The 17,099-nt window shown below is 34.0% G+C and overlaps 1 protein-coding gene across 1 annotated transcript; it reads left to right on the plus strand.

The window, feature by feature from the left end:
• The first annotated feature begins 10,474 nt into the window (after window positions 1–10,474).
• Window positions 10,475–16,756, plus strand: TDRD15 (tudor domain containing 15). Its single transcript, XM_012558836.1, has one exon. It carries the CDS (start codon window positions 10,475–10,477, stop codon window positions 16,754–16,756), a length of 6,282 nt encoding a protein of 2,093 aa, XP_012414290.1.
• Window positions 16,757–17,099: the final 343 nt, after the last annotated feature.

The following is a 17,099-nucleotide window of genomic DNA, read 5'->3' on the forward strand; positions in this document are numbered from 1 at the left end:
TGCCATATTTGCTTCAGCTCTCTGAAATGAGTATGTGCCCTATCAATCTTGTTTTTAATTTTTTTACATCAACTTTTTGTAATCATAAACAGTATAGTAAAAATATCTAATTAGTACCATATTGAATGGATATGTATAATTTTGCAACTCTTGTTCACTGTTACAGTTTTAAGTTAGGAAATCAATACCTACAGCTTTAGTTTATTCATTTTCAGTACCATATAGAATTACATTACATGAAATTCTTTATTCGTGTACTGAAGGACAGTTTCTAGTTTTTTGCTTTTATAAACAGTAATATAAATAACATCTTTGTACATTTGTTTGTCTGGGGGAGGCACCCAGAAATACAGATGCAGGGTTATCTTTACTAGGTATTACAAGTAGATGTTCTCCTATCCACAATGTACTGAAGTTCTTATTACCCCATTATCTTTGTTAACACTCAGTCTGATCAGACATTAATATTTGCCTAACTAATGAAGGTAAAATGCTATCTTTTTAAATTTGTATTGCATTGATAACTAGTGAAGTTGACTGTCTTTTAGAAATAGTTATTTATTATTTTTTGCGATTTGGGTTTCTTCTTTTATATTAAGATTTTTTTCCCAAATTCTTTGTCTGTTTTTTTATTGACTTACATGTATTTTTACATTGATTTATAGCTGCCTGTTATAATGTGGTGGAGCCCTGGTGGCACAGGGGTTAAGAGCTCGGCTGCTAACCAAAAGGTCAGCAGTTCAAATCCACCAGCTGCTCCTTGGAAACTCTACGGGGCAGTTCTACTCTGTCCTACAGAATCAGTATGAGTCAAGATTGATTCAGCAGCAGTGGTTATTTGGTTATTATAATGTGGAAATTACTCCTTCATTTATCTATTTAACAAGTGTTTATTAAGTATACTATGGGGAAGGGATTATTCTAGGAGCTGGATATGAACGATGAACAAAACACAAAAATTCTTGCTCTCATGAAGCATTTCAAGTGAGTGGGAATAAATAGATCACAAACAGGAGAAATAAGTAAATTATATAGTCTATTACCTAGGGATCCCCAGGTGCTTTTAAGAGATCTGTGAGGTGAAACTCTTTTCATAATAATACTAAGGTGTTATTTACCTTTAAAAAAATAACAGCTTTATTGAGTTACAATTTACCCTTTTAAGTGAAAATTCAGTGGTTTTTAGTTTATTCATAAAATTGTGTGACCCTTACCACTAATTTCAGAATTTTTTTTATCATCCCAAAAAGAAACCAAGTACCCATTAACAGTCACTCCCCATTTCTCCCTTCTTCTTAGCTCCTACCAATGCTAATCTAGTTTCTGTCTCTATAGATTTGCCTGTTGTGGGCATTTCATATAAATAGAGTTATAATCATACAATATGTGGTCTTTTGTGCTTGGCTTCTTTCACTTAGCATAATGTTTTCAAGGTTCATCCATGTTGTCGCATGTATGGGTACTGCATTTTTTTAAAGGCTAAATAATATTCCATTGTATAGATGTATCACATTTTGTTTATTCGTTTACCAGTTGATAGCCATTTGGGTAGTCCCCACTTTGTTAGGTATTATCAATAATGCTGCTGTGAACATTTGTGTGTAAGTTTTTGTGTGGACATGTTTTCAGTTTCCTTGGGTGTATGTGTGTGTGTATATATATTTTATATATACATACGTGTGTGTGTATATATATACACACATATCTGTATATATACATATGTATGTATGTATATATACACACATACATATATACACACACACACACACCCGTGTATATATATAGGAGTGGAATTGCTGTTTAACTTCTTAACAGTGAAAAAACTTTTTCAAAGTGGCTGCACCATTTTACAGTCTGTCCAGCAGTGTAGGAGGATTCCAGTTGTTCCACATACTTGCCAACACTTGTTACTGTCTTCTTTTTGTCTTTTTGATTATAGCCAAATTAGTGGGTGTGAAGAGGTATCTCACTGTGGTTTTAGTTTGCATTTTTCTAATGACCACTGTCATTGAGCATCTTTCCATGTGCTTATTGGCCATTTGTGTATCTTTTTTGGAGAAATGTCTAGTCAAATCCTTTGCCCTTTTTTAAATTGAATTGTCTTTTTTATTGTTGAGTTTTAAGAATCTTTATATATATTGTGGGTACAAGTCCCTTATAAATATATGATTTGCAAGTATTTTCTCCCATTCTGTGGGTTGTCTTTTCACTTTCTTCATGGTGTCCTTTGAAGCACATACAGTTTTAATTTTTATGAAGTCCAGTTTACCTACTTATCTTTTGTTGTTCGTTCTCTTAGTGTTGTATCTAAGAATCCATTGCCCAAGCAAAGGTCATAAAGATTTATTCCTGTGTTTTTTTCTAAGTGTTATAATTTTAGTTCTTACAGTTTGGTTTTTGATCCATTTTGAGTTAATTTTTTTTAATATATAGTGAGGTAGGGTTCTAATTTCATTCCTGTGCATGTGGATAACCATATTGTTTTCCCATTTAATTGTTTTGGTGCCTTGTTGATATTTATCTTTTTTCAGTGTGTTGGGTTAACATTTACACTGATGTTGCAAAAGCAGTAGTAGTTGTAACTGCTAGCACTTTACTATGAATCAAGGTAGAGGCACCAAACAGTACTAGTAGTCATTGTATTTTTCATCACCAAAGAGTTGCAGTAAAAAGAGAAAAAAAGTGCCAATTTTACGTAAGAATGTCCTTGATGAAGCAATAAAGATTAATGTTATTAAAGCTTTGACCCTTTTAATATTCTCTGTGATGAATGGGAAGTAATCATGCACTTCTGCTGCATACTAAACTACGCCAGTTGACTCGAGGAAAAGCACCTTGTGTAATCTGAGTTGCAAGCTGAACTAGATTCCCGCCCCCCTGTCCCCCCGCCCCTGCCGCCCCATGTAATACCATTTTTACTGAAAGAACAAGTAACAAACTTTGGTTACTCAGACTTGGGGATTTGGCAAACATTGTCTCAAAAATGAATGAGATGAGCTGTCACTTTAAGGAAAATAGCTGACAGTATTTGTCAGTGATAAAATTCAAGCTTTAAAGCAAAAAAATTAGAGAACTGGAAAACATATCTGCTAATGTGAGCTTGATGGCCTCCCATTATTTAATGACTTTTATGATTAGATTATTGGTAATATTAATGAATGTGATTTTGGGATGATGTTTCATGCGATATGTAAACATTTAGAAGATCTGCATAACTCAGTGTACCAGTATTTTCAAATATTTCAGTAATTAATGTATCTTACAAGATCATGCTGGTCTAACAATTCCATTAAAAGCACAAGATAAAACAATGGACTTTGAAGTACCAGAATACAAAACTGTAGTTTAATATTATACATTGTAACTAACTTCTGAAAAATGCCACATGTGGAGTTCTGGTGAATATGAAAGAATATCCTTGGTTATATGAAAAGGCTATTAAAATACTTCTGCCTTCGACTACTTATCTATGTGTGGCCAGATTTTCTTTGCATATTTCATCCAAAACAATCTTGAATGCAGAAGCATATGTGAGACTCCAGCTATTTTCTATTAAGCAAGCATATATTAAAGAGATTTGTAAAAATTGTAAAACCCTGTCCTTCTCACTAAATTTTTTAGTTTTGGAAGATATAATTATCTTTCATAAAAATATTTCACATTTAATGGCTTTATTATTTTTAAATAAATTACTTAATATATTTAAAATTTCCATTTTTATTTCTAATATGATAAATATTGATGGATATAGCTGCAGAAACAAAAGTTTTTTGGGGCCTTCAGTAATTTTAGGAGTATAATAGGATCCTGAGACCAAAAAGTTGGAGAAGCACTGGTTTATTAAAACTTTTTTGGTGTTATTGAGGAAGAAGTTAGAGAAGACTAGGGAGTATTAAGTTAGGGGAATGTTTCAGTTTTAAATAAGAGTGGCCAGAGAATGCTTTACCTGTTGTTGTTATTATTAGTCACTGTTGAGTTGGCTCCAATTCATGGCAACCTTATGTATAACAGAATGAAATGTTACCCAGTCCTGTGCCATTTTTTCTGGATCACTGGTATGTTTGAGTCCATTGTGGCTATCGTGTCAATCCATCTCATTGAGGGTTTGCCATCATTTTAACTGACCCTCTACTTTACCAAACATAATGTCTTTTTCTAGTGGTTGGTCTTTCCTGATGATGTGTCCAAAGTAAGCAAGCCAAAGTCTCACCATCCTTGCTTCTAAGGAGCATTCTGGTTGTATTTCATATAAGATTGATTTGTTCTTTTGGCAGTCCATGGTGTATTCTGTATTAGTTGCCAGCACCGCAATTCAAATGCATCAGTTCTTCTTCTGTCTTCCTTTTTTACTGTCCAGCTTTTGAATGCATATGAGGGAGTTGAAAGACCGTGGCTTGGGTCAAGTGCACCTTAGTCATCAAAGTGACGTTTTTGATTTTTAAAAGTTTAAAAAGGTCTTCTGCAGAGGATTTGCCCAGTGCAATATGCCTTTTGATTTCTTGACTACTGCTTCCATGGGCATTGATTGTTGATCCAAGTAGAGTGAAATCATTGACAACTTAAGTTTCCTTCTCCGTTTGTCATGATGTTATTTATTGGTCCAGTTGTGAGGATTTTTGTCTTCTTCACTTTCAGGCATAATCCGTTCTGAAGGCTGAAGTCTTTGACCTTCATCATTAAGTGCTTTAAGTCATCTTCATTTTACGAAAGTAAGGTGTGTTATCTGTATATCACAGGTTATTAATGAGTCTTCCTCCAGTCTGATGCTGTGTTCTTCATATAGTACATCTTCACAGAAACTTCACAGAGGTGACGGAGCAAGCCATGCTGCTCTTTCAGAGAAAGGCTTCTAGGTAAAGGAAACAATAAGTCCAAAGCCCAGAAGCAAGAAGTTTCAAGGGATGGCAAGAAAGCCACTGTAGCTGCAATGTAATGAGTAAGGGAAGTGTAATAGGAAATAAGGTAAGAGAAAATATGTGGGGTCTTGGTGACGGTGGTGGTAAGATCTTGTAGGACTTCATAAGCTTCTGTGATGTGTGATGACTTTGGTTTTCATACCGACTGAAGTTGGGAGCCACTGAGCTTTTTGTTGTTTTTTTTTTTTTAGCAGAATAATACATGTTTTGCTTTATATTTTAAAAGGATTATTTAATGCTGAGAATAGTCATGTGTGGAGATGAGATGGGAATAAAGATAGAAGCAGGGAGACCAGTTAGGGACCTAGTATTAATGATAACAGAGAATGATAATTTGGTTCAGGACTATAGTAACAGAGGTGGAAGGAAGTGTCAGATCCTTTATATGTTTCTAAGATGGACCCAGTAGGATTTCCTGACGCATTGTGTGTGGGATACAAGAGTGTAGATTCAAGGATTATTGAAGATATTTTGCCTCAAGAAATCTTTTATCTGGTACATTAAATTGACTTTAATTCTGTTTATGGCCTTTAAAAAAATTTTAAATTAAAACTTTTTTTTTTAATTCATTTTTTTATGACCTCTGTGTTTTGTCTCTCAGTGAAGAAAGCCTTCCTTAACATAAGACTAGAGAAAAAAAGCTCATGTTTACTCTTCATTCTTTTAGACAGTTTTAATCTGGTGCCTTGGACACTGGATGAACCCCTGAAACTATTGCCCTGAGATAATCGTTGAACTTTAAACCAAAAATATCCCCTGAAGTCTTCTTAAAACCAAACAGTAGTTTAGCTTAACTGGTAAAGAATGTCTGCCTTGAGCATTGTGCTCTTTTAAGAACTATATGGGGTCCGATTGACAAGAGCAACTCAAAAGATTAGATAGGAACTGTAGGGGCCAGTGATTTCATGTTAATAGGGGAGAAATAACTCAGAAAAGGAGGGTGAGAATAGTTGCACAACTCGAAGAATGTAATGATTGTCACTAAATTGTACGTGTAGAAACTGTTGAATTGATAATAGGTTCTGCAGTGTATATTCTAAGCAACAACAGCAAAAATAAATTATTAAAAAAAAGAGGAGCCTTTTGGAAGATGATGGTCTTGCCAGAGTTCTGCCCAGAGTTTGACAAGAACTGTCTTGAGTTTTGAACAAGGAAGAATTAAGCTGATTCTGTCTCAGAAGGGTGCTTCGCCCATTTGTTTTGTTTTTGGCTCTATGTCTTTCACTCTTAATTTTAATTCCTTGTCCCTCCATAATTCTGAGGTTTAGTTGAAAGAACAACATGAAGCACTGGTAGTAATGCACATAGAGAACTGGACTAATGATCAGAAAACTTATATTCAAGCTCCCAGATTTCTTTGATATTTAGTTTTTTTTGATCCAAAAAATGGAAATATTGTGAAGATTAGTTACATTAATGTTCTAAAACCTTTTTTAAATTTAAACATTGTGCAAATATAAGAAGCTATTATTTTACCTATTTTAAAATTTTGGTCTTCTAAATCTATGATACTTAAAACTTAAAACCTATTTTTAGTCCTGAATTCTTTCATACTATAGCCAGCCACTAGCCATATGTGGCTGTTGAACACTTAAAATGTGGCTAGTCCACATTGAGATGTAAAATACACACCATATTTTGAAGACTCAATACAAAAAAAGGAGTCAAGATATCATTAATAATATTGTAATATTGATTTCATGTTGAAATAATAATGTTTTGGATATACTGAATTAAATAAAATACATTGTCAAAATTAATTTCATCTGTTTCTTTTTATGTCTTAATGTGCATACTAGAAAATTTTAAAGTATATATAAATGGCTCAATTATATTTCATCGGACACCACTGTTCTAGACATATTAGATGTGAATTTATAGAAGACAAATTACACCCCTAAAAAGTAAGAGTGACATAAGGAAACTTGATGTATTTTATAGAATCAGTGAATTTTAGTATAGGAAGAATTTCCCATATCAGTTGAAACAGTGTTTGTAGATTGTATTTTCTTCAAACCCTTGGAGAACTGTGGTACTGATTTTTTAATTTATATTTAATCCAGGAGTCTGAACTTTAAATTTGAATATATTTTAAAAAATATATAGTCTGGTTTTCTTTAAAAAAACAAAACATTCAAATATGGTATACTAAATTTAAAAGCAGAGAAGACTACCAATTAGTGCAGTGAGATTAACACATTGATTATTTAAGTGTGGCTGTACCATAGCTTTATTTGAACTAGTTCCTGTCGATCGGGAGCCCTGGTGGCAAGTGGTTAAGACCTACGGCTGCTAACTGAAAGGTTGGCAGTTGGAATCCACCATCCGATCCTTGGAAACCTTATGAGGCAGTTCTACTCTGTCCTGTAGGGTTGCTATGAGTCAGAATCCACTCAACAGCAGTGGGATTTTTTTTTTTTTTGTGTGTCTGATCATGTGTAACTATATGCAGTGCACTATTACCTATGTCTGAGTCTGATTTTCCTAATACTGTACTGTCAAAAACAATAAAAAGGACAAATTGTATGTTGAGGCTGCTGTAAGACTTTACATCCGAATGACTTACTTGCTCTCATTTTCTGACTTTATAATTAATTTTTTTTATAGTTATGAAATAATTTAGGACATCGGTAAATCCATTTTAGAGATGTTTTCTATTTACTTTTTTTGCATCTAATATTAGTTTAAGAGAGATTTTCTGCTTCTGTGAAAAAGGTTTGGAAAACCCTAATTTAATTCAGCCTTTTCATTTTACAGATTTAGGATCTGATTTTAAGAAAAACAAACACTTCCCTCAATTTCATACAGTTAATTGAGTCTCAAGTAAAACTCAAGTTTCCTGACATCCTTATCCTGTGTACACAGAGTAAGTACTCTCTATGTATATAGTAATAGTCTCAGGAATACTTGGATCTCGAAATCTTAATTTAAAGTATGTCTTTAAATAATGTAATTATCTATTGTATAAAATAATTGGCTTGGTTTTAAATTCCCTGTTCATATTTTTTTCCAAATTTTCTCTGACTTGTACAGTTTGGTCTTCAGATGTACAAAGGTAGGAACTTTATCCATGACACTGGGCACTTACTTTCTTCATGATCCTATTAAACACGCATTGGGGAGGGAATTGAAGAAGGATGATTGACATTTACAGAATAGGTTATCCTGTCAATCTGATTAGGAATCTCTTCCATAGTGGGGCCCTTTGGTGTTCAATCACATGGGACATAAAATTTTTCTTTCTATGTGCCACTTCTCAGAGGCTCATTCACATACCTTTTCTCCAAATTTCTTTGTAATAAATCCTCCAGTCTTGCTTCTTCAGATTTCACAGTCATCCTGATAAAATGATTAGCTATTCATTGCCCGTTAGTATTCCTAAATATTTTATCTCGAACAATTTCTTTTCCAGGCGAAGTAGATGAACTAGTGGGGCTGTCTACTATGAAGATTTATTTTTGTTTCTCAGGCTGAGTTAGCTGTAATGCCTCAGCAGTCTTGTTTCTGGATATTCCTGGCCTTAGGTTATAGTCATGTGTAAACCAGGCTCAGATTCTCCCCAACCCTCTGCTGTGAAATTTTGCTGTAAGGCCATATATGTTGTTTGAGGATTGAGTAGGGTGGAGGACTGGGCTTATGGTAGTATGAACAGCCGGTTATGCAACTTCTTGTGTCTTCGGGCTTTCTTTGCATTATGCTGTATATACCACTTCCAGTTAATTGAAGGAGTCTGACTGGGTGCCTCTGGTTTTTATACCTGAGAAGAGTAGCATGTTTCCTGAAAGATTTACCTATTTCTCTTTTTCCATTTATCCAGGTGAATGATCACGTGACTCTTTGGGCGAAAGCCAGGAAGAATATTCTTGGTATAGTCTAGTACAGGATCCTTTCTTAAGTGTACCTGGTCTTCCCTTCATGTAAGGAATTATAGGTCTATGAACTGAGTATAGGCTGGGAATTGGATGAAGGGCTGTGACTTTCAATAATAGTGTCTTAAGAAGGCATTTCTTCATTTGCCCTGAATTTTTTTAGTTTATTGTAATGAAATTCTTCAGTGTGTTGTCCACTGATTTTATTTCTAGATACTCCAGGATCAAGTAAGCATAGCCCAGAATCTCTATAGAACAGATATTACTGATTACCATGCCTGCCTATTTGCGTAGAAGGAAATAAAAACCATAGTCAATACCCAGATGTCCTTAAATTGTATGTATTTCTCTAGCTTTCCACAATATCTTGTTTAAGTTTATAAAATTGGTCTTAAGTCTGGTCTTTCATCTCTTTCTGAAATAAGTTTTATACTTTGATAAGATTTTATACTCCTGTCTTCCATGTACCTCTTTCACTTTTTATCCTTTTCTTCTGAATTTTGGAATGTTCTTTCAAAGTTTTCTTCTACTCTATTTTTATTTCTTGTTTACTCCATCCGTTGCAGTTATAAATTTGTGATGTATGTGTAGTTCTTCTTTATCTCAATTGCATCTTTAGAACTACTTATATAAAAATTCTCTCGACCATTTTGAGAACAAGGATCAGATTTTTGAAAAACACTTCTTTGCTGTTTCCTTCAGTACATTTATACCTGAGGGGAAGATATCCTTAGATTCTTATAAGTGATTCTCCCAACTTTTTTTTTTTTTTGGCCCAGTGTTTTTCTCTTTCTCATCCTTGTGGAAAAAAATTGATGCTTGCCAGTTGTTAACTCATAGTCAAGGAGTTGAGTTGTGTTATGTCACAATAAATATTGGTTCTTGCTTGAATTTGGGGAATATTTTATACTTCTTGAATATTTACATTACCATTTTTAGATTTCCAATGATCTACAATCTGGAGAAAAATAGCTGAAGCAATGGTATATATAGCCATAGAGAAAGTTTGGCTGTATGCTAAAGACTCCCCCCTGACACCACCCCCGGCCAGCCATGTCAGTAACAAGGCCTGAGAGTGCCTAACCTGCCTCATGTTTCTTTCTATGCCTAGCTTTCCTTAGTGACTCAGGACTCAACCTAGTGCCCTAGTCAGAGAATCCTGGGGTTACATAATGATGCTGATAGGGTCCAAATGTTGCAAACAGTGTGTCTCCTGTGAGTTCACCATCTTGCCTTTTGACTTACGGGTTGTTGGAAGGAGTCTGCATGACGTGAAGTGGCTTTCTCGCAGGAGGAGGAGGAGCTCTCCAGTGGGCCTTATTTAACTTCCTTCCATGATACTACCTCTGTCCAATCTAGTTCTGGCAAATAAAGGCTTACTCTTCTCTGGTTTCCAGTGATAATGTATATTCTGCCTATTTTTTATGTTCTGATTATTTCAGTGGAATTTTTTGGAGGTGTGGAAGACAGTGAACAGTTAGATAAATTTTGTTTATCTCACCAAAATCTTGTCCAGTGTGTGTAATTTTTACTGATATGTTTAATATTGGTAAAATATTGATAAAAATACACACTTAGAATTATCTTTAAGGTTTATGTTTACATACCAATTTTATATAGGGGCTAATTGCAGTTAATTTTGACAGCTGTCCAGAAGCTAATTAGTACTCACTATTTGCTTTTTAGAAAATGGATTCTACGTCTCTATTACCAACATTTTTAGATATGGATCTGACAATATCAAATATAGAATGTCTTCCTAAGGATATTTTGGTGAAATTTCAAGGCAGAAATAATACTGAATGTGAATTTGATTACCACATATTGCAGAGGGAAATACAACATATTCCAAAAATAAAAAGCAACGTGGACCCTGATGAATTTTGTTTGGTAGAAGAAAAAATATCTGGAGAATGGCAGCGAGGAAGAGTTGTGGAAAAGAAAAATGAACTTTATACAGTGCTCCTCATAGACCGTGGAGAAGAACTAAGAGTTGTTAGTACACAGGTTGCTTCAGCCTGTAGCAGCTTGTTTGAGCTACCTCCACGGGTAGTATTTGGTATTTTTGCCAACATACTACCAATTGGGGAAAAATGGTCTCCTAAGGCTTTAAATTATTTCAGGTCATTAGTAGGATTACAAGTGAAAGGTTACGTGCAAGCTACTTTGCCTCGGCAAATGATTCTTCTTGAAGTGCCAAAAATCATATCCCAGGTTCTTGAATTACAATTAGGAAGACTTATTGATGGGAATTCATTTCATCTTATTGTGGAAATGTTAAAAGAATTCCCTCAACAAATGCCAGATTTATTACAACAGAAAAGACTCGAATTGTCATTAAGTAATAATGATACTTCACTTGATACTCAGCATATCCTGGATAACTTGCAGCCATCTTTGTTAGTAGGCAGTATTGAAAGTATAAAGATATCATCTGCATTAAGCCCAAGTAAATTTTACTGTCAATTAATTAAATGGATTCCAGAGCTAGAAAACTTGACGATGTGTATGAATTTGCATTATGAAATTATCATCCAAGAAAGTAGTCCCACATGTGATAATTTTGGACTACTTTGTGTTGCCAAAAGGAGAAATGGACAGTGGCATAGAGGAATTCTTCAGCAGCTATTGCCCAATGATCATGTAAAAATTTGGTTTATGGATTATGGCATTAGTGAAGCTATACCCTCAGTTTATGTAAAGAAACTTAAACAGGATTTTATTTTAGTACCGTTGTTTTCATTTCCATGTTCTTTGACATATTTAAACAGTCCAGATAGAGATGCAAGAAAATATCAATTGAATATATTTAAACAAGCTTTGTTAGGACAAATCGTATATGCACGCATTGATTGGTTCAATAAGGAAGAGCATTTATATTATGTGACATTACAAACTCCAGATTCTGCAGTTAATTCTGAGTGTCTGTTGAAGACTATAGACACCCAAGTATTTTGTCCAATGTCTGATTTAAAAATTGCTAATATGGTGAGAGAGACGAGCACTTCTGATGTAACCAGCTTTGCAGTTCAGAGTTTTGTTGGAAATTTTGAACGCTCAGTAGACTCTCTAAATGAAAAGAACATTTTGAAAGTAAGTTTTCCAATTAAAACTGTAGAAATGAAGATAGAGGCTGCCTACATAGCTTTTGTGGCATATGTCTTAAACCCCTCAAATTTCTGGGTACGCACTAACAGTCATCAGAATGAATTTCAAGACATAATGAGAAATATAAACAAATTCTATGATTTGTGTGAAAACAATGAGCTTATTCTAAGAAATCCAGAACCTGGCTTATTTTGTTGTGCTCGATACAGCAAGGACAAACGTTTCTACAGAGCTGTTATCACTGAACTTAATGGTTATAAGATTAACGTTTATTTTTTGGATTATGGACATACTGATTCCATACCATGTTTTGATGTAAAAATTTTGCTTCCAGAGTTTTGTAAGTTGCCTGCCTTAGCTATGTGCTGTTCACTTGCACATATATTTCCTGTCGAAGATATATGGGTGAAGACAGCGATTGATTATTTTAAAACAATTGTTTTGAACAAAGCAATTTTGCTTCAAGTTTTAGCAAAAAAAGATAACAAGTATACTGTAAATATTCAGAGTATTGAAGCCTCAGAGAATATCGATGCTGCCTCTCTCATGTTACAAGCTGGATATGCAGAATATTGGGAAGTAGAACCAGAATGTTTTCCAAAATCTGTAAATGAATATTCAGTATTAAATTTAAAATCTGAAAACAGAGTTAATATTAAGGAAGTCATACCTACTTTTCTTGAAGGACCTGGACCAAAAAAGTACCATTCAAATAAACTAGAAGAAAGTAACTTGTCTTTGTCAAAGTCCCCAGCTGTTAATTTCTCAGATTTAAAAAACTCTTTCTCCTTGTCTGGGAGACTTGAGTCACCACGACCTTATAAGGAATATGTGTTTAAACCAGGAGCAGTCCTTGAAGTTAAGTGTTCTTATTACTCTGGCCCAGGTGACTTTTCATGCCAGCTCCAATGTAAGTTAGAAGACCTAAAATTATTAATGGAACAAATTCAGAGTTATTATAGCATTCATTCTGATCCTTATCAGATTGGGCAGATTGCTTGTGTTGCTAAGTATTCCAAAGATGGGAGGTGGTATAGAGCTGCTATTTTGACTCAAGTATCAAAAAAAGAAGTAAATGTAATATTTGTTGACTATGGTTACCAGGAAATAGTTTTAATTAAAGATCTTTGTGCTATTAACCCACGTTTTCTTTTGTTAGAAAGCCAAACCTTCAGATGCAGTCTTAACCATTTAGTAGAACCCACTACTTGTGAATTACTCAGTTGGACAAGAGAGGCATGCAGAGACTTTGGGAATTTTATTTCCTCATCTAGAGGGTTATTGACTTGTATCATCTATGCCTTAGTTCTTGTACACCCAAACTGTTTATGTAATTTAGTAGATTTACAATCTCCATTTACTAGCGCAAAAAAATTTCTTATTAATTGTGGCTCGGCACAGTATAGCACGTTATCAAAGCCTCTCCCATCTTCAGTTAATCTTTACAGTTACTATTATTCTTCCTTTAATATAAAAATTGGAAGTGAAGAAGAAGTTTATATATCTCACATATATAGTCCCAAAAAGTTTTATTGTCAGCTTAGTAGAAATAATAAAGATCTAGAGATGATAGAAACAAAAATAACAGAGATTAGTAAACTTGAAAATTGTCCAAAATATGATTTTAGTAAAATGAGATTATGCATATGTAGGTATGTAGAAGATGGTCTCTTATATAGAGCTTTAGCAGTGCCAACAGATTCATCATCTGCCTTTCAAGTTTATTTTGTGGACTTTGGAAATAAGCAGTTAGCAGAAAAAAATATGTTGAGGGCTATTTCTGATCAGTTTCCAGAGTTGCTGTTCACACCCATGCAAGCTATTAAGTGTTTTTTGTCAGATCTTAGAGATGTAGATATTCCAGCGGAAATAAGTAGCTGGTTTGAAGACAACTTCTTGGGGAAACCATTAAAGGCAGTAGTATTGTCCAGGGAGTCAGATGGCCAGCTTGGTATAGAATTGTATGATGGATGTCAACATATAAATCAGAAAATTGAAATGTTGCTTCATGCTTATGGAAAAAAACGTTGTGACCAAGCAGACTATGTGGTGGAAAAGGGTCATAAAACAACTGAGGATAAGAGATTCGCTGCTTCTTTGAAAGGCAAAATAGAACACAACTATTATCATAATATGAGAAACAAAACTGGTGTAGTTAAATGTTCTGAAAGCAAAATAGATCAGTTAAGGAGTTCCGAAAGTATTTTTGCCAAGCTTTTAAAACCATCAGTTTGTTATAAAAGTGAACCTGTGTCAAAAGAAAAAGTGAAGACATCTTTGAATGAGGGACTTAAAAATAAAGGTGTAAAATTTGTCCCTGGGTCTGCACATATTCGTGATGAAAGTGATGTGGGCCAGAAATCAGTAAGGGTTGCATCACAGTCTTTTATCAGAGAATTAAATCAAGTTGCCTCACAAAAAACATATAAGTTTCCTAGACCACAAATCAAAGACCTTCCTCAACCCAAAATTTATTTGAATACCAAAGTTAAAGGGTATATTTCTAATATCAATAATCCTGCAAGTTTTCATATTCAGCTTACCGAGAATGAAAATATAATTATCAGACTTGCAAATGCTCTCAATGAAAGAAGAGTAAGTCTCGAGAAAGAGAGAAAATCAGTTAAACCTCTGGTGGGAGATCTTGTAGTTGCAGAATATTCTGTTGACAGTGCCATTTACAGAGCAGTTGTTAAGAAAATTTTGCCAGGAAATTCTTTTGAAGTGGAATTTATTGACTATGGTAACACTGCAGTGGTAAACACATCTAAAATCTATGTACTTAAGAGGGAATTCTTAACTATTCCTCAACTAGGAATCCATTCTTTTCTTAGTGGAGTAAAATGGGACGAGTCCGAGGAAATATGGGACAGCAAAACTGTGGATTATTTTGCTTCAAGAGTAAGTAACAAAACAGTTCGTTGTGAATTTTTGAAAAAGCACGAACAGAAATGGGAAGTAAATATAATTTGTGATGACAAATACGTCATTGATGAACTATTAAAGTGGACATCATGTTCAAAACTACAGAAGAGAGTATTGCAAATGCCTCAAGTTGTTTCTCAAAGTGTGAGTCCTGGTGATAATAAAGAAATGAAAAAAGGAAAATTAAATGAATATGAAAGTTCTATAATCCATAGACCATCAAGCCAACAGCTGGCTAAAATTCCTTTTGAAGAATTAAAACCTGGACAACTTGAAAAGGCTGAAATACTTTATGTTTCAAAAAGTGGAATATTTTATGTGAGGTTATCAAAAAATAAAAAAATATTATCAGAGTTAACAGTCTTAATTAGTAAAGAAGTAAAAAAACCCTCTTTTTTATCAATGGAAAATATTGAAAAAGGCTTAGAATGCTTGGCAAAATCTAAAAGAACTTTGACGTGGTGTCGATCAAAAGTAGAAAAAAAGTGTATTGATGAGAAAGTGCTTGTTTTTTTAGTAGATTATGGTAGGTATGAATTAGTTTCTTTATGTAATATCAAGATGCTTGGTAGTAAAATCAGAAATATTCCAAGACAAGCTGTGCTTTGTAAGTGGATTTGGTTTGAAAACTCTAGGAACATATCCTTTGAATCCATGGTGTGTTTATTTGCTCATTTGGAAATAAGGATCCTTTTCCTGAAATATTTAGACTGTACCTGGAAAGTAGAAATTTTGGTAGATGGCTTGTTACTTTTGGAATATTTAAATTTAAATACAGTTCAGGTTGAAGAAAACACACTTAGATCTTCAGAAATTGCTTTCAGCTTGGAATCTAAGACTCCTGTGTCATCATGTACAATAAAATCATTTACTTGGGCACAACTCCAAAATTGTAGGCAGTATTCTGGTATTGCTACTGTTGTTTCTGATCCATCAGACTTCTGTGTTCAGTTAGAAGATTGCTTTGACACAATGAAATCACTCTTTATGTTGCTTTGTAATTTGCAAGAAAACTTACATACATTGCCTCAAGAGCTTATAGTTCCTGGTTCTAGTTGTTTGTTCAAATATGAATTGGAAGATCAATGGAATAGAGTGGAAATTTCAAAAGTCTCTGATCAGTCTTTACTTCTTACGTTGATTGACTATGGATTTTCTGTTTATATACCTTATTCAGATATAAAAAATCTTAAAGTTGTTCCTGCAGAACTTTTGAATTTACCAAGGCTAAGTTACCCGTGTGCCTTATATGGCATCTTACCTGTGAAAGGGAAACACTGGAATGAAGAAGCCAGAAGTTTTCTTCAACATTTCCTCAGTAAACCAGGCTTAGTTTTTCAGTTTAGGGAACATAGTTGTGAAACAAAACTGAAAGTAGATGTTATTCATGAGAAATACAATTTGGCTGATACGTTAGTTGCGCATGGTCTTGCAAGGTATTCTGAAGATTCAGCTGATCTTGATGCAATTACTACTACTGGATCTACTAAAATTCAATATAAATTACAGAGTAAGCCCATTTGCCCAGTTTTAGATCAACATTGTTGCAAAAAGGAAAATACAAATTTTACATGTTCTGAGAAACAAAAGCTGAAAAAGCAGAAACCTGTACAGAGGAAAGATGTCTATAAAAACCTCTTAAGGAAAAGTCATATTGGTAAAAGATTACATTCAAGAAATTTAACACCAAGGAAGAAAGTTGATAGTGGAAAACATAATATTCAGAGTATCGTTTCATTTGATATATGTGGAGCAGCTTCATTTTGGGAAATAACTAATGGTTTAAAGAATAACACTAATTACACTGAAAATAGTTTTGAAAAACTACTCACTGAAAGACTACAGGAAAACAATGACACAATGGACTTGAGAACAGCAGTAAAAGCATTGCATGCTATTGAAAAAAATATATCTGAAGAACACTTGAATGGTAAGTAGCCATTTTTTAAATGCAGAATCTTAACTATTTATGTGACAAGTATCTTTGAGTCTTTGAAAGTTTTTCATGTACTAAAACTATCCAAACTGAATGTATCTTACTGCAAGAAAACTTAATAGAAAATCTGAATAAATGGGTAAACTGGGAGTGATACTTTGGATTAGAAAGTGACGTTTCACCATCTTTACCATTTTGAATGGTGATCTTTAAGCATGTAATGAAAGTAGAGGATTTTAACCACACATGGATGCACATGTGCATGACACTTTGCATATAATTCCAAGGGTTTCACAAAACTCCTAAGGGTCTGTAGTTCTCAGATTAATAAATTTTGCCATTATT

Source organism: Trichechus manatus, unplaced genomic scaffold, assembly GCF_000243295.1.
Source record: "Trichechus manatus latirostris isolate Lorelei unplaced genomic scaffold, TriManLat1.0 scaffold00189, whole genome shotgun sequence".
NCBI classification, from domain to species: Eukaryota; Metazoa; Chordata; class Mammalia; order Sirenia; family Trichechidae; genus Trichechus; species Trichechus manatus.

Bases quoted from the DNA above. Each gene is read 5' to 3' on its own strand.
- TDRD15 (XM_012558836.1), top strand. From the start codon at position 10,475: ATGGATTCTACGTCTCTATTACCAACATTTTTAGATATGGATCTGACA.